Raw genomic sequence first — 24,336 nt, forward strand, 5'->3', positions numbered from 1 at the left:
TTCCATGCACAACTCTGCGGCAAATTGGTATGGGGCAGGCGCTAAGAACCACTCAGAAGAAGCACAAGTGACCAAAAGATGAGAAGGAAAGCTCCCCTGCTGACGACTGGGAAAAGGGATGCTGCCGACCAGAGGGCGGTGATGCCTCCCTTGCTTGCATCCCAGGGGTCAATTCCAGCCAGTCCAGAAGCCTCAGGGTCCAGGGAGACAGAGGGAAGGGACAGAGCCGCTGTTCCCACAGCTCTCCTACTTACTTGCTCCGAGCCGTCATCCCAGCTCCGCGCCTCTTCCTGGGACTCCGAGAAGAGGGGCAGCCCCAGGCACAGCCCCAGCAGCAGGAGCATGGCGAGGCCGGAGCGCGCGACAGCTCTGGGACAGGGAGGTATTTTCAGGGTGCTGAAGGAGCCGCCGCAGCTGAAAGACACACGCTCCATCCAGCCCCGCCTCCGCCAAAGCCCCGCCCATCAATGTCTCCGCCCCCTTCATGCCCTCCTGGCCAGTCTGAGTCCAGTCTCCCGCAACACCAGTACCCTAAGGCCACGCCTCCTCGTCCTTTCTTAGTCCCCTTACCCCCAGTCCCTGGGTTCCGCCTACTACTCACCACGTGATCCCCGACTCCTAGTTTTGCCTCCCCTGGGCTCCACAATTGTCCGCAGGCCAGCTTCATGCAGTCACCTCCAGGCCCGCCTCCAGCTCTAGAGTAGCTAATGAGTCCCCACAGTCTCAGGAGGAAAGGGCTCCAGACCTGCCCTAGCTGTGTGCACAGCCAGGCAAACTCTGCTTTGCCCCACTTAAACAAGGTCTTGCCCTCCCGTCCTGCGTGCAGTGAACAGACTCCTCTTAGGTCAAGCCTTTTCCTCTGCCAGCAGCTGCCAACACCATCACCCCCAACTCTTCCTTCCCTGCTTTCCTTCAGTTTATGGACTTGATTAACCCTTGTTGCCAAGAGATGGAGGATCAGCACACCAGGCTCACCTGAGGCCTAAAGGTGACAGGGCCCCGCCCTTACTCTTGGTATCCGGGCCCCCAATGCTTAGAGTCACAAGTAAGGGGTGTCAACTGTTGGTCTATGGCACACAAGCTGCATTATCCCTTTTAATGCCATTCTAGTATTGGGGAACAGAAAAGAGAGGCAGAATTAGACCTGTGTGGATGTTAGCCTGGAAATGAAGGTTATATATCTTGATTATAAATTGTTGCTTCTGTTCTTGTCTTGCCAGGAAGGATCACTGCCTATGCCTGACCTTTTAGAACCTGGGGGAAGTCTTCTCACCCTGTACATGTCTAATGCAGCTGGGCTAATGTGTTTAGGCCATCTTGCAAAAGGTATTTGCTACATAGACTTATTCTATGTCTCAGGCAATCCCATCTAAATAGATAAGGTGAGGAATAGGCTTTTGTGGCCAAAAACAGGGAAGTGGCTCCCCCACCCCGGCATCATATGTCCTGTGGAACATTGGACAACCAATAATAATCATGAAATCCATAGAAACCTGCAGAGTGTTGGCAGTATCATGGCTCCAGGGGTTGGATGGGCGAATCAGATAAACAGAACTGCATCAGCACAACAGATTGTAGCTGGGTATACACAGGAATACACTTAACAACAACAACAACAAAGACAACAGTGGGTATTCTGCTTTAAGTTGCTACTCCTTCTTAAAACATCCCACTTACCTTAGAGCAATGTTGCTTGTTCAGCAGAGAAATTAAGAGAAGTTCAAACAAGCAAACTTGCTGCTACTGTGAAATAAATAAAAGGAAGATCCTGGTCATTAACGTTAATCATTTAATTAGCCTAATCACCCAACAATTTAAAAAGCAGCAACCAGCAGGAAGAATGCAGCCACTATTTCTACACAGAGAGCACATAGAAACCTGGTTACAAGCAACTTGTTTACACCACCGCTGTTCTCACTAAGGAAGAAAACCAGATGCCTGGCCATCACTTCCACTATTCCCCCACCCCCACCCCTGGGGAGGAATGCCTATCTGAACAGAGAGTTCACATGGCAGTGGACAAAATCAGGTTATTGGAGAGGGGAGGGTAATGGTTGCTGTTATTTGGGGGCTGGAACAGACCTCCATCTTCTTCCTCTCTCACGCTCCTTTTATCCTGCCATGCTAGGCAGATCATACTCAACTTTCCCCCTCTATAGTTTACCTTTGTATCAAATGTTCACTAGCTGAGTTTCACAGCAGCAACATGAAGTGTATTTTGCTTTCTTTAGACTGTGGTTTCTCCTCTTCTCTGAACTCAGGTACAGACACAGCACCTGGTTTATGTTTTAGTCAGTTCCTGGGTGTGATCAGAAGTTCTTTGAAGACAAGCATGTTTTACAACTTTTAGTGTTGTGTTAAATGCAGCTATCACTGAAACAATCTGATTATGAGTGGAATGAGACATAAGACACCTGGGGTAGATGGGTGGGGCCAGGTGCTAGGGGAGGAGAGGGCTGGGCTGCAGTCCATATTTGCCCTTTAGCTTGCTACATGCCTTGGTAGAAGTTCTGAACTGTATGTAACAGGGCCTCAACTCATAATGGTCCACTTACAACCCATTGACTTTATAGTGGACCAAAGCAACACACATCTGAGAGAGACCATACTTTGAGTTTGGGGATTTGTTTTATTTTTTTCCCTGGACCAGAAATATTAGTTGCTATGCTATTCCATGATACAGGACAGCCACTCTCCATCTGCAGATCCAGAGCAACCAGGCAACCATGTGCATAACCAACTAACACTCTAGTAGGCATGTCCAACCTATAGCTGAGGATGGCTAGGAATGCAACCCAACATAAAAGTGTAAACTTAGTTAAAACATTATGAAATATCTTTTTGATTTTTAAAACCCAGTTGAATGGCTCATGAACATGAATTTTGAAAATGACTGGGTTTCAGCGCAAAAGGCTGGACACACGGCTCAAGTATGGTACATTAGAAGTATTTTGGGATATTGTATTTTGTGTTTAGTATACCATTGTGTCAACAAAATACCCATCTATATGTGTGTGAGACATACTCAATGCTTCATTATAAAATGGATGCTTGATTAGATGATTTTTCAGACTGTAGGCTAATGGAAGTGTTATAAGCATGTTCATGATAGGATAGGCCGTGATGGTCAATATTAGGGATATTAAATGAACTTTCATATAAACGATGTTTTCAACTCACTATAGGTGTATCAGGAGGTAACCTCATTTAAAATGGATCACCCATGTTTGTAATTTGTAATATTCTGTTGCCCTGTGTCACACCTGGGCCTCTGGGGGATGTTTGTAGGTATAATGAAAATAAGACACAGTGAAAATTTCCAAGACAGTTGGCAGATACTGACTCCATGCATAAGAATGGGGGGATTGAACTGCCCCTCAAATGAGAAATATTTGAATGACGGCTAAGGTGTCCCCACACATATATGTCCTCTAATACTATGAAAGAAAAAAGGAGACAAGGATAAGGAAAGAGACCAACAGAAGGAGGAATGGCAAAGGAGATGAAGAAGATATGAGGGTATGAGAGGGTAAATCTGAAACTATATGATATACTTGAAATAAACCATCTTTTTAAAATCCATCACCATGAGCAATAAATATACACCAATAAAAAGAATAAATGGAATCTAAGTTAGGAGCTATGAAGATGGTAAAAGAGCTTTCTATGAATTTGAGGATCCAAGTCCAAATACTGAGCACCCACGTAAAAGTCCAGGGATGATCACATGGTCACCTGTAGTCCCGGTGCTTTGGGAGGCAAAGGCAGAGAATCATTGTGGGCTTGGTGACTGCCAGCATCACTCCTGTGTGAAGAGTCCTATTTTCACCCATTTTCTGCCATTACACCTTTCCTTTTCACTCCCAACTCTTTTCTTTTCAAGGACCCTCTATTCAAATTCTACTCGAAGATAGCTGCAGTGGTAGAGTGCTTGCCTAGCAAGCTCAAGGTCCTGGGTTTGATCCTCAGCTCCACAAAAAAAGAAAAAAAAAAAAAAAGAAAAGTTTAAGTTTTATAAAATACGGGGCTAAGACCACATTGTAGGGACTGAATCTAAGTCTTTGCACATAGTAGAGATATGTGCTCAACCACTATGCTAACATCCCCAGCCTCTGGCCTTTTGAGACAGGCTGGCCTTGAACTCTTGACTTTTTGACCTTAACTTCCCCAATGCCATGTGTACAGAAATGTGCCCCCATGCCTGGATTGTGGCAGTACATTTTAATAGATTCCTGAAGACACCAGAAGGCTCAGTTGATGTTAATTTTTGCCTTGTTTTCCAAAGGTGATCAACAACAAAAACCAGAGCTGGTGTTTCACGGTCTGGCACTATCTGAAAAGAGCCAGCTACCATGTTTGCTCAGCGTCTGCGTTCATGTGCAATTCAAAGCCAGGCTAGTAATTCAGTGGAAACATTGTCAATTGAGCAACTGTTTGTCCCTATGAAACATACTTTGATCAAAAATCTTGTAATCAAAAACAGAGTCATTTTAGTTTTCTTTTAAAATGATGCAGTGACAGTATTGCCATCTTTACAGTATCTGGAATCACCAAGAAGACAAGTCTCTGAGTGTATCTGTGAGCATTTTCTAGATGAATTTTCTAGGTTCATTAAGATGGAAAGACGCATCCTAACTGTGGGTAGCACCATCCTATGGGCTGCCTGGGGGCCTGGGCTGAATAAAAGAGGAAAGAAAGCTGAACCCCAATGTTTGTCTCTCTGTGTATGCTACCTGACTATGGAGGCCATGTGACCAGCTACCTCACTTCCCTTCCCTGCCATGATGGACTATGTCCCCTGAGTCATAACCAAAATAACCTCTTCTCCCTTAAGTTGTTTCTTTTAACCTATTTGATCACAAGACAAAAGTAATTGACACAGATGCCCAGAGCAACACTGGTACGCTGGAGAAGGGCTCTCAGTGTTGACTGGGAATTCTCACTTGACATAACACACGGGATTTTTCAAACACAGATGGAACAAGACATGTGTTCTCTCTCCCTTGCCTCCATGCACCTGCCACCCACCTGGTACTTTCTGTGACACTAAAGCCTGAAGTCAGAAGACCCAGCAGCACCTGAAGGCAATCCCCAGAGAGTGCTTTCAACTTGAAGAGATGCCAGATGCATCTCAGGCAGATGTTCCAGGGAGCTTCCCCTGCCAACACAGACGTGTCTCTGGAAGGGTTCTGGCTCCCATAAAGAGTGGGTTTTGTGGGTGGTGCTGAGAGATATATCACACCAGCTGAAACCCCAGGACCTGACTTGGCAGCATTGCTGGGTTCTCTGGAAATGCTGATGGGCAGGCTGCCTGGCTGGCAGAGAGGGGCCCTCTGTGGCATGCAACATGTGCAACAGGTAGCGAACACATGGGGACAGACTTGCTGAGCAAATAATGCTATCCTTTCTCTTCCTGAATCTCCAGGCTGTCTGTTGAGAACAACCTCGACTCTTGCCAGTTTATGAAAACATTTGAATACCTCTGTTATGTTTTGTTTTATAATTCTTTTTCTGGTATTACACAGGTCTACATGAGGCCATATTCATGCAAGTATATAATACACTTCGAGGACATTTCTCCCACACTCCACCACCCTTTCCACTTCACCTCTTCTAGGTTAGTCCCCTTTGTTCTGGTAGACAGTTTTACTTCTATTTTCCTGTTACCTGCATATTCTTGATTTTTATCTGTTTGTAAAAAATCTAGGATCCCAGGGCTGGGGAGATGGCCCAGCAGTTAAGAGCACTTACTGGTCTTTCAGAAGACCTGGGTTTTGTTTCCTGCACATTCATGATGACTCATCCTGTCATTCCAGTTCCAGGGCATCCAATGCCCCCTTCTGACTTCCACAGGCCCATGATGCACATACAGGCACTCAGGCACACACACATAAAATGAAATAAACATTTAAGAGCCAAAAATGAGAGGAAATGTGCTCTTTTTCTTTCTGAGAATAACTTAATTTTCCTAATATGATTATCTGCAGTTTCTGGAAGATGACATATCTTCATTCCTTTTTATGACTGAAAACAATTCCATTTACATATATATGCTGCATTTTTCAAAAAAGCAAATCATTGTTTTTTTTTCCTCAACTTAGAATTCATTATTCCCCCACCTATCATTAAGGTTAGTTCTAAATTCTAGAATATTCTAGAGCCTGGAGGGAAGAGAAAGATGTCTTCCTGGTATGCGTGATATTTTTCCAGGGGCTCAGTGTTTGTATGTGTAATAGTGTGTGTGTCTGAGTATGTATGCATGTATGTGTTTGGATGTTGTGGTGGTTTGAATGATAAACGTCCCCTCTAGGCTCATGCATTTGAATATTTTTCCCACTTGGTAACAGTTTATGGAAGTCTAGTCTTGCTGGAGGAAGCACATCAGTGGAGGGGCTCTGAGGTTTTATACCTTCGTCCCACTTCCAGTTTGCCCTCTGTTTCATGCTTGTGGCCAAAGATAGGATTTCTCCATTTCCTGATCCTGCCTCTATCCCCACAACTTGCTGACATGCCTTCCTGCTGCGACAGATTCGGATCCATCTGGAATTCTAAACCAAAATAAACTCTGTCTTCCTTAAGCTGTCTGTCATTGTGGTATTTCATCACAGCAACAGAAAAGTGCTTGTGTGTGTGTGTGTGTGTGTGTGTGTGTGTGTGTGTGTGTGTGTCCACATTCTACCTTTTCTCTACCATAATATCTGCTTTTACTTTTAATGGCCTTATCAGAAATATCAAGTAAAGAGCTGGGGATTTAGATGAGGGTCAAGTGTTTGCCTAGTATTGTTTGGCCTTGGGTTTGATTCCCCAGTACTGTGAGAAAATGGAAATAAAGAATAATAGCATTGCTTCTTCTACCAACTACACATGACATGTATATCAAAGGAGAATGCTGACCTCTGAGGTCCTGTTATCCATGGTCATTTCTCTGTTCTGCTACTGATTGCCCTATGATTTAACCTTGTAATGCAATCTATCTATCTATCTATCTATCTATCTATCTATCTATCCATCTGTCTATCTGTCTACCATCTATCTCATCTCTATTGATTTCTATCGCCTTTGAGACAAATTATTGCTATGTATTCCAGGCTGATCTCAAACTCAAGACCTTCCTGCCATAGCCTACCCTATGGTGGGATTACAGATGTGTGCCCTGTGCCCCACTAGCCTCTCTTGTTTAAATATTGTTCAAGGTTTTGCCACTATTGCCATAGGAATACTAGTACACATCTCTCTTCTACCAAGAGCATGTCTAATGTAACTTCATGACCACAAAAGGGAAAGACAACTTATGGACTACATGCCAGCATAATGCTAAGTGTTTTCCATGCCTTACCTTATTTGCTCCTGAAGATAATCTGCATAGCACAGAAAAGAAAAAAAATACAGCTTCAGAGAAATGCAACAACTTCCCCAAAAGGACAGAGCTATAAACAGTAGAGCTGGGATTTAATAAATCCAAGATTGTCTGTAGAACAGCTGCGGAATTTTTGTTTCCTCGTGAGGCTGCTGTACTTTTGTTGTATATTTGGTCTGTGTTCTAGTAGATTCCAAATCTTTCAGAGTCACTAAATTCTCAAGGATACTGAGCATAGCAAAGAAATTGTCACTGGGCATATCACTGGACAAAGCACACACACACACACACACACACACACACACACACACACACACACACACACCAAAACAAACAAACAAACAAACAAACAAAAACAGTCTGAAAGCCCTGCACAGTTGAACTCACTAGCACACAGCTCAGTAGGAGAGCACATGCTTAGCATACCCCAGGCCCTGGTTTCAACCCCCAACATACAGACAGAAAGAAAGGTCTTTCAATGATTATCCTGTAATCACAGCACAGAAATAGGTATGATCAATTTTGCTATGTGTAATGATGCACTTATCAGTGACAGAAGACAAAGAACTTTCTCTGTGTTATGATTGGTACAACAAACCACAAACTTAGTTACTTAACACAGCACAAATGTATTGTCTTACACTGTCCCTGTAAGCTGCAGGGCAGAATCTTTTGCCTGTTTCTCCAGCTGCTGCAGCCCCATATCCCTCCACACTCTGCTTTCTCCTCACATCCTTTCTGCTCTCTCTGTCTCTCTGTCTCTCTGTCTCTGTCTCTCTCTCCCTCGCGCTCTCCCCCCTTTCTCTTTCTCCTAGGGACCCTTGTGATCATTAGAGTAACCCCAATAACTCAGATCTCATCTCAAGATCCTTGACTTGACCTTGACACCTACAAAGTCCCTTTCACCATGTAAAGAACATACTCACAGTTCCTGGAATTGAGGACATCTGTCATTTAGCCTACTACCATCAGAATATTCATTTGGTGCCCTACCTTGAAGCTTGCATTTTGTACGTCTGAGACTAGAGAAGCATTTTATATGGGGATATGTTTCTACATATCCCAAAGACCAAAACAGTCCTCATGGGACCGGGAAGATGACTACGTCAGCCAAGTGCTTGCCTTGCAAGCATGAGGACCTGAGTTTATAGCCCCATTTAAAAAGAAAAAGAAAAAAAAAAAAAAAAAAGCCAGTGCAGTCAATATTGGTTAGCTGATTGGCTCATGAGTTTACTATACATCTACACTTTCTGATTTAAGAGCCCAGTTTCTGAATAATATTTCTAAGTATTTGTTCCTACATACCCACTCTAGTTCCATGTCCGTCGCTGTGGTCAAATAGCCTGACAAAAAGCAACTTTGGGCAGAAAGGTCTACTTTGGCTTACCATAAGTTACAGTCCATCGCTGTAGGGAAATCACTCCGGCAAGATCCTGAAGCAGCAAGTCAACTGGCACAGTCAAGAGCAGAGAGAAATGAATGCATGCATGTTTAGTGCTCAGCGAGCTTTACTCTTACACAGTCAAGGGTCTTAAACCAGAGAGTGGTGGCACCCACTCTCAGGCTGGGTCTCCCTACTCAATCAGACAATGAAGATAGTGCCCCCCACAAACTGTCTAGAATGCCAACCTGATCTACACAATCCTTTATTGAGACTCTCCTCCCAGGTGATCTAGGCTGTGTCAAGGTGACAGTTAAGCTAATCATCACAATACAGCTATATAGTCACCATATCTATATTATATGAACCTTTATACCCTTATATATTCATCACACACACACACACACACACACACACACACACAGTCAGAGTCAATCTGTAATAACTTTAACATGTATTTAAACATGCTTTTGGATAGAAAAGGCTTAATTTCTTATAAATTGCTCTCATGAGAGTATTTGTGTGTTTCTTTAATGACATTGCTATAAAGCCCTGATTGCATTATTGTCCCAGTAATGACTGGGCTGACCATCAGCTCCCAGCATGAGGCCCTGTTTTATTTGCAAGTTCCTCCTCTCCAGTTTAGTATTGGTCCTGTACACCTGCCCTAAAGTGACGACCACTGTCTGCCACCTAGTGGAGACAGACATTCTAGAAAATGTGACACAGGACTAAGCTGTCCTTACTATGCAAGAGACACAGACAAGAGTGAAAGAAATAGAAATTTCACAGAAAACAAGAACTTTCCCACCAATATGCAGCTAAGATAAAATATCCTTCCTAACACTTCTTACCCCGTGTTCCTGATCTCACTCGTCTGCTTCCTGCAGAACACACTGTTGTTTTCCATGGCTAGCCCATTGATAACAAAGACGTGTTTTCTTCACACATAAGGAAGTGACTCCTGCCAGTCAATGTTGCTGTCTAGGCACTGAGGGAAAATGGTGTAGGTTGTGATGGGAAATGAAAGTCTGTGATGGACAGGTGTTCTTCCCCAGCTAAAGTCACTCAGCCTCACTAACCACACGACTACAGTTTGAAGGCACTGTTCCTCACTTGGAAGCTGAATTTTTCCCTCTGTGGTGTTCAGTTTCTCCTCTGAATTGCTGACTACTTCATCCACTTTGATAACTTTCTTGTCTAGGTCCTGAACTGATTTCCTCTCCTCAATAATCTGATCCAGTCATTTCTGGGTAATTGAGCTTTTTGAAAAGTCTGACCCTAAAATCTCTTTTCATTGATCTCATTTTCTTTGGTTTCCAGTCTTGAGAAGTTGTGAGCTTGTGGGGGTATCATATGAGTCAAAGAATTAGTAAAAACTATTATATTTTTTAAACAAAATAAAAAGAGGCAATTTTTAAAAACAGCTTAATTTTAAGAATGTTGTATAACAACAATGACCCTAAATATTTCTCTTTCAGATCTGTGTTCTTAGACTGCCCTCTATTAATATCTCAATTAGGCTAGCCTCCTCTATTCATACTTTAGATGGACTCTCCTTTTCTATTCATATGTCAGGTAGGCTATCCTCCTCTATTCATATCTCAGATGGGTCATCTTCCTCTATTCATATGTCAGATGGGTTAGCCTCCTCTATTCATATCTCAGATGGGTCATCCTCCTCTGTTCATATCTCAGATGGGTTAGCCTCCTCTATTCATATCTCAGATGGGCTATCCTCCTCTATTCATATCTCAGATGGGTTAGCCTCCTCTATTCATATCTCAGATGGGCCATCCTCCTCTGTTCATATCTCAGATGGGTTAGCCTCCTCTGTTCATATCTCAGATGGGTTAGCCTCCTCTATTCATATCTCAGATGGGCCATCCTCCTCTAGTCATATCTCAGATGGGCCATCCTCCTCTGTTCATATCTCAGATGGGCCATCCTCCTCTGTTCATATCTCAGATGGGCCATCCTCCTCTAGTCATATCTCAGATGGGCTCTCTACAGACAGGGAAGAAGCTAGATGGAAGAAGGATGCTGTGAAGCAAGTGAAAAGGAGAAGAAAAGCATCTCATAAATTCCTACGGTATCTTTGCAGTTCCTTAGCATTTGTCTTTCAGTAGTTTACTGTCCCTATGCAATAATCCCTGTAGGTCCTTCCTAAAGTATGGTCTAGCAGCGTCCATGTAACATTCCGACATTTTGATGACAGACACAGCATTAATAACCACAATGTCACCATCCAGACCAAATACTATTCAATGAGACTTGACCACATCCCATTTACTGCAAAGTTCTTCACAGAGACCTTCAAATTACCTTTTGTTGTTGTTGTTGTTTTTGTTTGGGTTTTTTGTTTGTTTTGTTTTTCAATACAGGGTTTCTCTGTGTAGCTTTGTGCCTTTCCTGGAACTCACTCTGTAGACCAGGCTGGCCTTGAACTCACAGAGATCCACCTGCCTCTGCCTCCCGAGTGCTGGGATTAAAGGCGTGCGCCACCACCGCCCAGCTCAAATTACCTTTATAACATTCTTTATTAAGCAATTATTTCCACTTTGGCAACAAGTCTCTGAAAGTCTGTTTCCTTACACCCTCTGCATCCTCCACTTTCCTTGTTATTAAAGAAATTTGCAATGGGCTTGGGATATAGTTCCATGATAAAATATTCCCTAGCCTAAAGAAGGCCCCCAAATTCTTTCTCATTCTTCAAACTGGAGTTGGGAATTATTTCCTTTCCCTTTGAATCAGAGCTGCCCCTCAGACTTGGTTTACTCAATTAAATGCTATAGACATATGAAATCCAAGGCTTGGAGGTAGAGGTCTACAGATTACACTTTTTTTGTTTTGAATTTTTGAGACAGGGTTTCTCTGTGTTGCTTTGGTGCCTGTCCTGGACTAGCTCTGTAGACCAGGCTAGCCTTGAACTCACAGAGATCTTCCTGGCTCTGCCTCCCAAGTGCTAGGATTAAAGGCATGCACCACCACCACCCAGCCAGATTACACTTTTGAGTATTCAGAATGCCCATCTTGAGACCCAACTTGCTGTGTATGTCATGTGGTGATTCTATAAAGAGGAGAATTCAGATGCTGTGGTAATGGGCTTCCAGCCCCTAGTGAGGTCATTGGATGCTATAGCCTAGAGGAATCTCTGCTTCACTACAGACACAAACAACACTACACATAGCCAAAGAACTTCCAATTGAACCCAGTAAACCTACAGACTCAAGAGACTAATTAAATTGCTTAAATGATGCAACCGAAGGGAACTGAAGCATTCCTGGTACTGACCTGTCTTGGCCTAGTGGATGCTGCCAAATTTCACCTCAAAGGAACAGCTGGCAGATGCTCAGTGCTCCTGAGTTACAGTAGGCCCAGTTTCATCCATTTGAACTCCCTCTGCCCTGGCCTCTTCAGGGCAGGCCTAGCCCTGCTCATTCTTCTGCTGTGGAGACTGGTCTTCTGCCCGGCTTCCTCCAAACTTTGATTTCTTTCCCCAGATTCACACTCTGTCCCTCCATCCTGACATGGAGTCTCCATAGGACAATAACTCCATAATAATCTTCTTGGATGATAGTCATATCCTCTCCAGCTTCACCATTTTGAACTGTAGGTTCAGATTATAGTCTCACAATGCAGTTTCTAAATCTCCATCCATCAGTCTTCAATGTCATCTTTGGGAATACTGTCCATTTCCTTGGAGACAGTCGGTTGTTGGCCTGGAGCTCACCAATTAGGCTAGACTCTCTGAACGTGGAGTCCCAGAGACAGTCTTGCCTCTTCTCTCCCAGCACTGGAATTACAAGCACACACCAACACCAACATGCCTCGGCATTTTCAGATGGATCTGGGAAACCAATCCAAAGCCTCATGCTTACCTTACAAGGCAAACACTTTACCAACTGAGCTATCTCTCTAGCCCTCATTCAATTCTCCTGGTTGGATTCATTGAAACAACTGGTCCTATAATTAACCAGATGAAAATTCATTGCATTTTTTTTCTATCTCACCCATTGGAAGCATTTTGAAATCAATCTGTACTATGACAAACCCATGTCTTCAATTTAAAAACACCACAGTACAGAGATGTAAAATTAGTCCAACTTAACATTCTGTAGATCATTGTCAACCATTGGTTATTTAGGCAGCAAATTTCCCTGTGTCATTTACAAGCTCCATAATCAGGGAGGATTTAGCTATGATGTGAGGCAGTGTTTATGGGTTATGCGTTTGTCTGCTAACAAATTAGCTTGCCTCTGAGTGCCTGACCAGAATGAGGCCACAGCTCTGGCTTAAGTGTAACTCCAACTTCAACCCCCCGCCCTAAGATTCTTTGACTCCTCTGTTTCCTCACTCTTAAGCACATCTTGGCAGAACTCTCTGTACTTGGCTTTGTTTCCCAGATCCCCCTCTGTCTTCTTCTTGAACTGGGGGCTCAGACTGTGCTCTTCTTCTCTCTTTAGTCTGCTGACCTTTGTCAAATAGTTTGTGTACATGTTTGTTAGTAGTACCAAGGATTGGACCTAGGGCCTGCAGTAGACTAGGTAGCATTCTGCCACTGAGCTACACCCTCAGCACTGTAGTTTGGGTCTAGAACATCAGCCAGAGGTCCACGTGTTGAAGATTTGGGCACTATTAGGACATGGTGGAATGTTTGTAGGAGACATACAAGGAGAGGAGACTAGGCCATTGGGCGTATTGGTTACATTACTCACTTCTGAAGCACGGGATAACAAAGAGAAACTTAGAGAAAAGATTTATTTGGGCTCACAGTTTGAAGGGACACAGCTCATCATGCTGAAGGCTTAACAGCAGAAATAGATGCAGGTGTTCACATTGCTACCATAGTCATGAAGCAGAGAGATAAATGATGATGACTTACCTGCTCTCTGCTTTGTACTCAGCCCATCACCAGGCCATGTAATGGCGTTGCCCTCATTCAAGATGGAGCTTCCCATCTCACTAAACCTCTATGGAAACACCCTCACAGACAAACATAGAAGTTTGTCTCATAGGAGACTCTAAATTCCCTCAAGTTGACAATGAAGATTAATCATCATGTTGGAGGTGTGCTTTTGAAGGGTATGTAGTGGCCATACCCTGCCCTCATCCTCTGCCTGCCACTAGCCTCTTCCTTTGCCTCAAGCTCCCACCAAGACACACAACCTTGCCACAGGTCAAAAAGCAGTGGCAGCAATCAAGCATGGGTTGAAACCTCTGACACTGGGAGCCAAGGAAAACTTTCCTCCTCCAGAACTGCCACTGCGCTTTTCATAGTGGTGAAAACTAACACACCTTTCAAGACCCCCTCCCATCCCCCCCCCCACTGATCCTCCCTGCTGTGTGAGCTCCAGCTTGCTCTCTACCGCATATGGAGTGAGCCCCAGACACATTTTACACACACACACACACACACACACACACACACACACACACACACACACACAAACCCTTTGGCTTCTTTTTAAGAATTACCAAGCATCTTTTAGATAGTTTCTTACATATTGTGTCAGACAAGTCCACTTCAAGCTCCTCAGTCTGTAATGTACAGACCCGAAATCCTTTTTGAGTACTGAGGTGGTCTAATAGTCATAGGTTAGAATCTCTTTCAATCTTGGGATTCTTTCGGTACACCAGAGAGTAATTAGTGTGAGAAGTGAATCATTTAAACTATGTTAGCACCACCTGTTGGCTCTGCATTTCTCTTGGTTTGTATTTCCCATGGCATGTTTTAATTCTTTACATTCTGATGTTTGTATTCCAAGGGAAAACAAAGCAAATAAGCTATTGACTGGTATTAAACCATCTTTTCTAGGCTGTCAGTCTCTTATTTTTCTTCATTCTGTCCTGTATGTTTCAAACACAGTGGATGTATGGTGCTGTGTGTGTGGAGAGGTCCAAGGTCAATCCCCTCTCCCCCATTATTCTCTAGTAATTTACTTTTGCGACAGTCTTTGTGTGAAGTTAAAGATCATCGAGTTGGCTAAGCTGGTTGGACAATACGTTTCAGGGATCTGCCTGTTTCTGCCTCCCCAGTGCTGGGATTACAGAAGCTTACAGCTGTCTTCTGCTTTTTCTGTGGGCTCTGAGATTTGAACTCAGATTCTTGTGCTGGCACAGCAGGCACTTGATCAACTGAACCATCTCTTCAGCCCAAATACAGTTTTAAAAATACAATTTGTTAGGATTTTTACAAGCCACAATTCATTTCCTCTTCCAGACTTCCAACACTGCTCTCTATTAGTATTATTATTAATAATAAATATTATTATCTTTCTTTGTAACATTTCATATATTCATAGCATTATACATTACTCATACTTACCCCTACCCTCTTTGCCCACATTCACTGGTCTCTTCCCTTCCTCCCCAAATAGTCTACCTTCAGTTTTTTATTTTATTTATTTTTATTTTGAGAGTGTAGGATAATTACAGCCTTTCTCCCCTTCCCTTTTCTCCCTCCAAACAAACCTTCCCATATAACTCTTTCCACTCTTCATCAAATCCATGACCTCTTTATTCACTAATTGTTATTGCATGCATTTATTCATATGTCCTGCTCAGTCCTAGAATGTTATTTTTACATATATTTTCAGGGCTGTCCACTTGGCACTGGACAGCCAGTTGGTCTGCTCTTCCCTGGAGAACGCTACCTCTCCCACTCCCAGCTTGCCTCAGTTGACTATAGTTCCTAGTGTAGGGGTGAGACCTCATGGACTTTTGCCTGTACACTTTGTTGAACATTGCCCCAGCACAAAGGCACTAGTGAATCAGAGAGGCAGACTGCCCATGTGATGGGTAGTGAAGATCTGGAACCAGACTGCTTATTCGGATCTGCTGCCGCCACCGCACAGTGTCCATCATTCTAGTCCTTCTCTATTCACTGCCTACAATGGCTCGGCCACATGACAACCACTTGGAGCCGCACTTCATCACCCTTCAGAGGATCCATTCAAATGAACTCTACCGTCCCCATGGTTCAGACATCCAAGGATACTCCTTACACTATCTACACCTTGGAGAGAGACCTGCCTGGTACAACACAGAAAGGTGCTCTTGACCAGAACTAAGCACAAACTCCCAGACACCCCAGGAAGAATGCCTAAGATTGCTATAGTGTGATTGACATATGGTGACTGATTGCTCTGTGCCCCCAGACCCGTTCTCTACTGTGGCAGTTGGTATGACTTTGAATTTGGAAAATAAGAAGCACTGGACAGAAGACGATGCAACAGCACAGATTTGATTGGCTCAAGAGCGAACGGGAGCATCAGCTCCAGAGTCTCTGTGTTTATGTTTTACTCATGCTATGGATGATTTGCTCCAACCAATTTTCTTCCAAAATACTTTCATATCATGGGTCAAAATGACACTAACCTATACCTGTAGCTAATGTAAGGGAAAAGATGTGGCCAGGTAGTCGAACATCATCTTTAAAATGCAACCAGGTAATCCTTTAGAAATCTCTAACAAACTGCTTTGGCTTCACTATGAGAAGGAAGTAATCAGAGCCCATATTTGTGTAGAAACAGACCTTCTCTGTATTGTGCACCGTTGGACCTAGTGAATGAGGAGGGAAGGTCAAATACGGCCATTTGTAAATTAGCTTAGCTTCAGCTTAGAACTTCTAAACATGTTCTTGGACTGGGAAGAGGCTCAGTGGGAAAAGACATTGCTGAACAAGCATGAGGGCCTGAATTCGATCCCTAGCAGGCAAATAAAAGCCAAATGTGACAGTCATGACTGTCACCCTAACATTTAGGTGACAGAGGCAGGTAGATGTAGGCAGCTAGCTTAGCCAGAATGGTGAGTTCCAGATTCATCAAGAAATCAGGGACAAATAGCCAAATAAATGGAAGCACATAAATTATGAACCAAAGGCTGTGGAGCCCCCAGCTGGAGCAGGCCCTCTGGATAAGTGAGACAGTTGAATAGCTTGAACTGTTTGGGACCTGTCCTTAGTGCATGAGCTGGCTATTTGGAACCTGGGGCTTACACAGAGACACTTTGCTCAGCCTGGAAGGAGGGGACTGGACCTGCCTGTACTGAATCTACCAGGTTTAAATGAATCCCCAGGGGAGTCTTGGCCCTGGAGGAGATAGGAATGGAGGGGAGGGACTGGAGGGAAGGTGGGGGTGGGGGCGGGAGGGGGGAGGACAGGGGAACCCATGGCTGATGTGGAAAATTAAAACACAAATATAATAAATTTTTTAAAAAAAAGAAATACTGTCTCAAAAAATAAGGTGGGCAACAGCTGGAGAAGACATTGGATAATTAATTCTGGCCTCCACACATACATGCAAAGGCAAGTGCCCATACATATACATGTGTTCTGTCAGTCTATCTATCTTTTTATCATCTATCTATCTATCTATCTATCTATCTATCTATCTATTTATCTATCTATCTTTTTCTAACTATCTATCTATTTATCTTTCTATCTATCTACCTATATCATCATCATCCTCATCCTCATCTATCTATATCTCAGGATGAGAACTGAGCTTTTTATAAGCACACAATTGCCACTGTCTAAACCACAACAACATACTCAGTGACAACTTTCAGATTTATTGACATTTCTCAAAACTCTCAATGAGTAGTCGCTGAGTTATTACTTCATTCAAGTGTCATGAAATAGTGTGATTTTTTTTCTTGTGGATTTGCTGCCGATTTTCGTACACATGAAAATGAATATTCTTGTGATCTTTATAAAATTGATTTTTACCTTGTAAGTCATAAACAATTGCAACAGTTGTGTAGCTTCAGTTCACTTCATTATCACTGCCTGGACATGGAAGGTGGGGGGAAGGGTCACAGGTTCAGGACCCAGTGACCTAAACACACATGCCCTTCCCGATTAGAGTCAAGATACTTCCAAACATAAAGAGAGAGCAAACAGGGTGTTTTCCTGGAGACTTTGGCATTTGGAGACAAGTTAGCAGCATGAAAAGGAAAATGTGACCTAGGCTGCCCCAAATTGGGTTCCTCCTGAGATAATTCTGAATATCCGTGAAGATGGGATGATGGGTGAAAGGGACTAGAATATTAAAAAAATAAATCATGATTATTTATGGAAAATGTACCACTGGAGCTAACTTGTCCCAAATCATTTTCTCAGCGGAGTATGCCAAGCTGTAGAGGCTTTCCCATGAGGGTTTGGTGTGAGCTTACCTAGCCCATCCTACACAGGGGAGGGGAAGATCAATGGTTTCTCTCCCATTGTATTTGAATTTCCCAGCAGATACATTGTTGCGTAATTTCCAGAGCTTAAGAGAAAACTGGTTAGAGAAATAGAGGTAAGTGTAGCTCACGTTTCATGTGAGTCAGGTTTTAAATGATCAGGGAGCTGCAAGACACCACCATAGGCCTGAGGTCTTTGACCCTGCACTGGACAACCTCCCCTGGCTAATAATTCTCCTCAGAGCACGAGTTGCTTAATTATAATCTGCATCTAAGGGTCTATATTTTATGACAAGGAAAATAAAATTCTATTAGGTTTGGACAATACTGAAAATGTCCTCTGTGTACAGGTCTCCCTGTTCTATAGTGAGGGAATAATATCATATGCTAACCAATGCACAAAATCAAAGTGACATGAAATATATGTGGATAATTTACCTGTTTAGAAGAAACTAAAAAGAAGGAAAAGTAGCAATATAACAAAGTAATCTATGATGAAAAACTAAATTAAGCAAGCCTTTATTCGCTCTCTACAAATGCAGGAAAATAACCTGCCAGGCACTGAGCTAAGGTTTACTCTCACAAATCTAAAGCATAGAAGTAGTTTTACAGCTAAGAAGAGACAGATGATGATTACTAAGCTCTATTTTTGTGTGTCCAAATTTTTTCACACCAAAATCTATATTCCTTTTTAGGAAAAAAATTATAATGTTATTTATTGGGCATTTAGCATTTGTCAAGATTTTTATTTATTTATTCTTATTAGTTTTAATTATGTGTGGGGCATGTGCATGTGCAAGTGAGTGCAGATGTCCACAGAGGCCAAAGGTGTTGGATCCCACTAAAACTGGTTGTGAGCAGCTTGCTGTGGGTACAAGGAATCAACCTGGGTCCTCTGAAAGAGTCCCACGTGCTCTTAGGCACTGAGTGAACACCTCTCTAACCCCAGTGCAAGTATTCTAAACACGTGATCATAGTTAATGCTCTAAAAAGCTATGATACAGGGTAGGTTAATATCCTAGCTCAAGCTACTATAATTAAAAATAATATGAGCTGAGTAGATTGAATAACAAAAATTTACTTCTTAAAGTTCTGAAGCATGGATATCTAAGTTCAAGGTACCATTCAATTGCTTTCCACGAGGGCACCTTCTTGATCTGAGCATTGCTGCTTTCTTGTTGAGTCTTCAGAGGGAGACTTATAAGAACTCTATTCCTACTGGATCGGGGTCAACACCCTTCTGACATCATTTAATCTTAATTCTTTTCTCCAAACACATCTGTAGTAGGTATGAAGGCATATGAATTTGAGAGAGACACAATTTAATCTATAGCAATGGTAGATGATGCTTATCCCACAACGAGCAAGTGGTTGAAGCAGATATGACCTAGAAAGACAGACTTTAAACTACTTTTGTAAAGAAAAAAGTGTAAGGTGGGCAAAAGCCCACCACATGGACAATGCTATAGTTACCATGATGCCTTGGTTATTTGCCCATCTGTGTAAGTTTTTCAGCTGTCAATGCATGGCCTCATTAATCAGCACAGTGTTTTCATTAGTTGGCAATAATTAGCACATACCTTCATTTCATATTATATCTAGAGTTTTCTGTGAATATTTCATGAACCAACCCATCATCTCAAGCTATCCCCACTGCCTTTGCCTTGGCCTAGAACCTCATGCTATCTCAAAAACAGTCAGTGTCTGAAGTAGGTCTTTGAATTCATGTCTTGCTAATTTCATCATCTGAACCATACCCAAAGTGAGCTTTATAAAATGGGGGTACCATCTTCTCCCCTTCTAACCCATTGAGTTCTCTCTGCCTGGAGCATAGAACTCAGGTTTCTTTGGCCCAATGCATGTGGTCTCATCAGCCCGCTTCCTCTTCTTTCCCTCCATTTCCTGCCACATTGGTACATTTCCACTTTCTGTATCATGCTCATCCTGCTCCCTGAATGAGCATGCCCCCAGTGAGCCTGGAGCAGTCACCCCCATCTTTGTACACTCAGCTGATAAAGCCCCATTTCACTGTAGAGGGACTGCACTTCTCCAGGTCAGCGGTTCCCATCCTTGCACTGGGCATGACCTTCTGGTTTGTCCCTTATTCTAGTGTATTTTCCATCCTCCTCCACTACTGCAGTGAGAGAGCCCAAGATGATTCCCATGCTTTCTTTTACCCAGTACACATAATGAAGCCTCCATTGATGTTTACAGTGTATGAACTAATTCATTAACTCTCTTAGCTATTTGCTTAGTGTTTCCCCTTTGTCAATGTGCTTGCTGTCCGTCTTTCATAGATGTATATTATTCACATAATTTTCTCTTTAAATCATTTTTCAGAAATTTGTATTGGTGTTGTAATAGCATAGTAACAATTTTATAATTTATGGTTTGTATTTTCACTGCATGGCTCACCAAAATGATGGAACCACTATGCTAACAGAGATTGGGGCGGGGGGCAGCAAGAGGAGACAGTTTTTGAGCATCTTTGCTGAAGGGTAAGCCCTGGTCCCCTGCATCCTTCCCCTAATCTTTATGTGTAGCAAATACTCAGTTATCAAAATGACACAGAGGAAACAGAAAACATGAATTCTCTCCTCAGAAAATCACTGTATTTCTCCTCTTACTTTCCCTAAATGCCTCTTGCTCTCCTTTAATATTTTTAGATTTATTTATTGTATGTGTCTGAGTATTTTGCCTGCATGTGTGTATGTACACCACCATCCATGTGCTGGGAATAGAACCTCTGCAAGAACAGCAAGCGCTCTTGACTTAAATGAAATAATTTTATATCCAGACATTGTCGGTTTAGCCCTTCTTTCTGGGTTTATTCCTTAATGTAGTTCCTTACTTGGACCTTTAAAGAGGGTGAGAACTATCTTCAAGTCTCTCTAACTGTAAGATAAATTAAAATCAACAAAATCAAGAGTGGGGGTGCACAATCATCAAACCCTGGGCCTGACCCTGACTCGCCCCCACAGCCCAGGAACCGCTCCTGGCTTTACTGTTTGAATAACCCCCACTGTCCCTTCCACCCGCCCAGAGCTCGCGTTTGACTCCAGAGCAAATATTTGTCCTGAATTTGAGCAAAGTCAGAGTGCTTTTTTTCTTCTTTTAAAAACGGACTGCTCTCCTCGACAGAATCAAGTGGCTGTGCACTGGGTTCGGTAGGAGGGGATTCTCCCAGACCATCTGCTCTGGAGAGCTTGGCACAGCTATCCAGCAAAATGCAGCGACTCACGTGCGTTCTCATCTGGCTGTTCCTTTTGGAAGGACAAGCCTTCGAAATCCCCATAAATGGGTACTCAGAAGTAAGTACTTCTGTGGGGCTCCTAGCTATTGGCCTAAACAAATGGGCTGCAAATAGCTGAATGCTATTTCTATTCAATGAACTTGTTCTGTGTAGAGCAGAAACTTAGGAGAACATTCATCAGACAGCATGTTATAATTATGAGATGTATTGACCTCTTAAGACATTATGAGGTTTTTCATGAAATTTAAGTCAAGTTCAGTGGTCAGATATCCTAGTGTAGCATATATGGAGCAGAGTTGTCCACTTTTTATATAAAAATGTGTGTAACAACAGACCTATGCCAAAGGGTTGCCATGAGAATGAAGAGATGCCCGTAAACTACCGGGCATAGCCCATGAACTAGAACTACTGAGTGGTGGCTGGTATAGTTATGTAGAAGTACTACTCTTGGGCTCAGTCATTCTCACAGCATCGTTGTCTTTTATGCTTAAGCAAATGATTATTTCTGTAATATGGACACTCTAAGTTTTCTGATAGAAGAAGGTAGCTGCACATCTGGAAAAATGCAGGGACAATACCCATGGCTTTCAGGTCTCCATTCGGGACCTCCTGCCATCCCAGTGTGGGGTAAACCTTGAACTGAGTCATTCTGAATATCACTCAAGCGCTACTTCTGTGCTGGCAGAGAACAATGTGTTACAGGATTATTCTAGAAAATCCCAAGGAGTGGATAGCACATAAAAATGACAGAGGAAAAAACAGTATGTTTTCAGGAGGAGAAAATCACTCTACTTAGAAACTATCACATTTTCCAACAGTCTGAAAACCACAAGAATGTGTCAGAAATCTCAGACTGAAGCTAAAACCAAGTATGTTTGTGCTTTTTCAGTAATTTCCAGCCAGCCCTCTTTTCATACATCTGTCCAGTCCCACATGATTAAGGCCCCATTACTCCATCCAAGTGCTTTTCCAGGAACTTTTATCATTAGATTACATGTCTGTCTACCTTCTTCAGGCACACTCACAATTGAATTCTTACACCCAACAAATTTGAAATACTTCATTTCCATTTATTTATTTCTGAGACCTAACTAGCAAATATACATATTAAAGAAATTAATATATTAAAAAATATAATGAATGTAGGCTGCCTTTTTTCCTGTAGATGATTTTTAAAAGTAATTGAACATCCTCAACTATCTTTAAAGTTTGCAGAATATGACGGTCCTGTGGAACTGGCCCCAGACACATTTCCATTTGTGGAGAAGGGAAGAAGATACCAGGTATAGTAAACTCTAACCGGCGAAAATAGGTGAAAGAGATTCATTACTGGAGAAGAGGTAAAACAAGATTCTAGTGTCTCAATAATTTTATTTTCTAACAGAGAATAGGCCAGTATTGCTACACTCTTGTGGAATATTGTCAAGGTTATTACAAAGAGACTTTCACATTGTTTTCCAGAAGCTTCTACCTATAAAGGACACAGTAAAGCCACACATTCTCCTTCCTCTGGCCATTTAGTCAAAGGGAGAACACTTTCATCCAGAGAACTAGACATGCTTGAGGTCACATCCTGGAAGCTGCTGAGGAGACACAGAAAATCTCCTAATTTATGGGGAGGGATTGTTCTACCATGCCAGCAAGGGTTTGGCTTCTCCCACCACAGATCCCACATACTGAGAAAGGAAGTATTTATGGAAATAACACTAAGCTGAGAGATGACTGGCTTTGTCTGAGTATGAATGTTTGACTTTCTAAAGTCCACCTTTTATAGATCAATAATATTCAAAAACCCAACAGTCAGGACGCTTTGTCAGGGTTTTTATGTAGCCTCTGGAGAGAAAACATTAAACATTGTGTTAAATGTCAAAAAGAGTTGAGTACAGTGGGGCATATAATTACAGTGCTTTGGAGGCTGAGGCAGGAAGGTTGCTACAAAGTTGAGGCTAGCTTGAGCTACGTGGTAAGCTCCAGAACAGCTTGGACTACAGAGTGTCCCAAAGACAAATAAACAAACAAAAACCCCAAAAGACAATCCTTGACCTGTGTCACACAACATCTACTAAAATATCAGCCCACCCAAAATTAGCTCACATCAGTCAATAGACTTATTTTCTAATCCCTTGGACATAAAAGTTTGCCCATAGCTCTTAAGATGCTTACCTTTCAAAGGCAAGGGGAGTCCTTTGTCCATGCTCCTAGGACCTGTACTCATGTAGCTAATTTTCTAACACAGTAGGTAATTAAGAGCATAGAATTTTCAATGTACTTTTCCCTGTGTGTGGCTCCAGGGCTAACCATGTAGGAAGTACATTTAAGTCCCTGCTCTCATGTAACTTAGTCTAAAAGGAAGAGGCAGACCTTAAACTGTTCCCCACGCAAGGCGGATCATCATGAGCAAGGTAAGCACTCTAAAGGGAAGGTGCATTCTGCTATGGAAACAGTAAAGTGAACTAACTTGAGGATCAGAAATTTTCATGGAGAAAGTTCTTCCAAAGCTTTGACCTGAAAGCTTTAATAACATTCTATCATAGAGCAATGTACATCCCAACCAAAAAAGATGGCTGAGAAAGTTGTTCAGAGAAACTCACAGGTGGGAAAATCATTTTCCATAATGCTCCATATTTATGTCTTGATGCCAATGAATGACTTATCCCGCAGTATGGAAGGAACACAATTGTCTGATTAAGAACATAAGATTTTTGCCTTGGGGTAGTAAGCCTCAAGTGGCTGAAGAATGACTGTCTCTCTGACTTCCTTCCACAGAGAAGTCTTCCTGAAGAATCAGGAGAGGAGACGGTGAGTGGGCTTCGGTTGTGTCATAAATTGGTGTGTGAGTGATTTTCCTGTTAATTATTACCTGGAAATCAATCCAGGTGTCTCCTTTGTCTCCGTCACTGGAAGTATTGACCTGACTTTTGAAACTTTGCCTTGCTCAACTCTGAAAGTCCTTCTGAAGCTCAGCTTTGAAGAGCATAGTGCTTGCAGGCAAGGCAGATGCAACTGCCTGGGTTGAAATGTCTTTCCCATCTTCTCACGTTTTACTAATGATATAGTTTCCACCCAACAATATGAATTTAATGCTGACTTAATAGCTTTGGTTTAAATCCATGATGCCTGGAGGCTGTAGCAAGTCAAAGAGCAGCTAAAGAAAGCCAC

General features: G+C 42.6%; 2 protein-coding genes across 2 annotated transcripts in view; one reads left to right on the plus strand and one right to left on the minus strand.

Moving 5' to 3' along the window:
* Positions 1-427, minus strand: part of Itih5 (inter-alpha-trypsin inhibitor heavy chain 5) — a 93,112-nt gene extending 92,685 nt beyond the window's left edge. Inside the window, exon 1 of the mRNA XM_036188600.1 lies at positions 255-427. Coding sequence (XP_036044493.1) covers positions 255-344 — 90 coding nt within the window. The 5' untranslated portion in view covers positions 345-427. The remainder of the gene's footprint in view (positions 1-254) is intronic.
* A 20,718-nt stretch (positions 428-21,145) lies between these two features.
* Positions 21,146-24,336, plus strand: part of Itih2 (inter-alpha-trypsin inhibitor heavy chain 2) — a 37,112-nt gene continuing 33,921 nt past the window's right edge. Inside the window, exons 1-3 of the mRNA XM_036186786.1 lie at positions 21,146-21,235; positions 22,386-22,460; positions 23,944-23,976. Coding sequence (XP_036042679.1) covers positions 21,152-21,235; positions 22,386-22,460; positions 23,944-23,976 — 192 coding nt within the window. The 5' untranslated portion in view covers positions 21,146-21,151. The remainder of the gene's footprint in view (positions 21,236-22,385; positions 22,461-23,943; positions 23,977-24,336) is intronic.

Source organism: Onychomys torridus, chromosome 5 (assembly GCF_903995425.1).
Source record: "Onychomys torridus chromosome 5, mOncTor1.1, whole genome shotgun sequence".
NCBI lineage: Eukaryota > Metazoa > Chordata > Mammalia > Rodentia > Cricetidae > Onychomys > Onychomys torridus.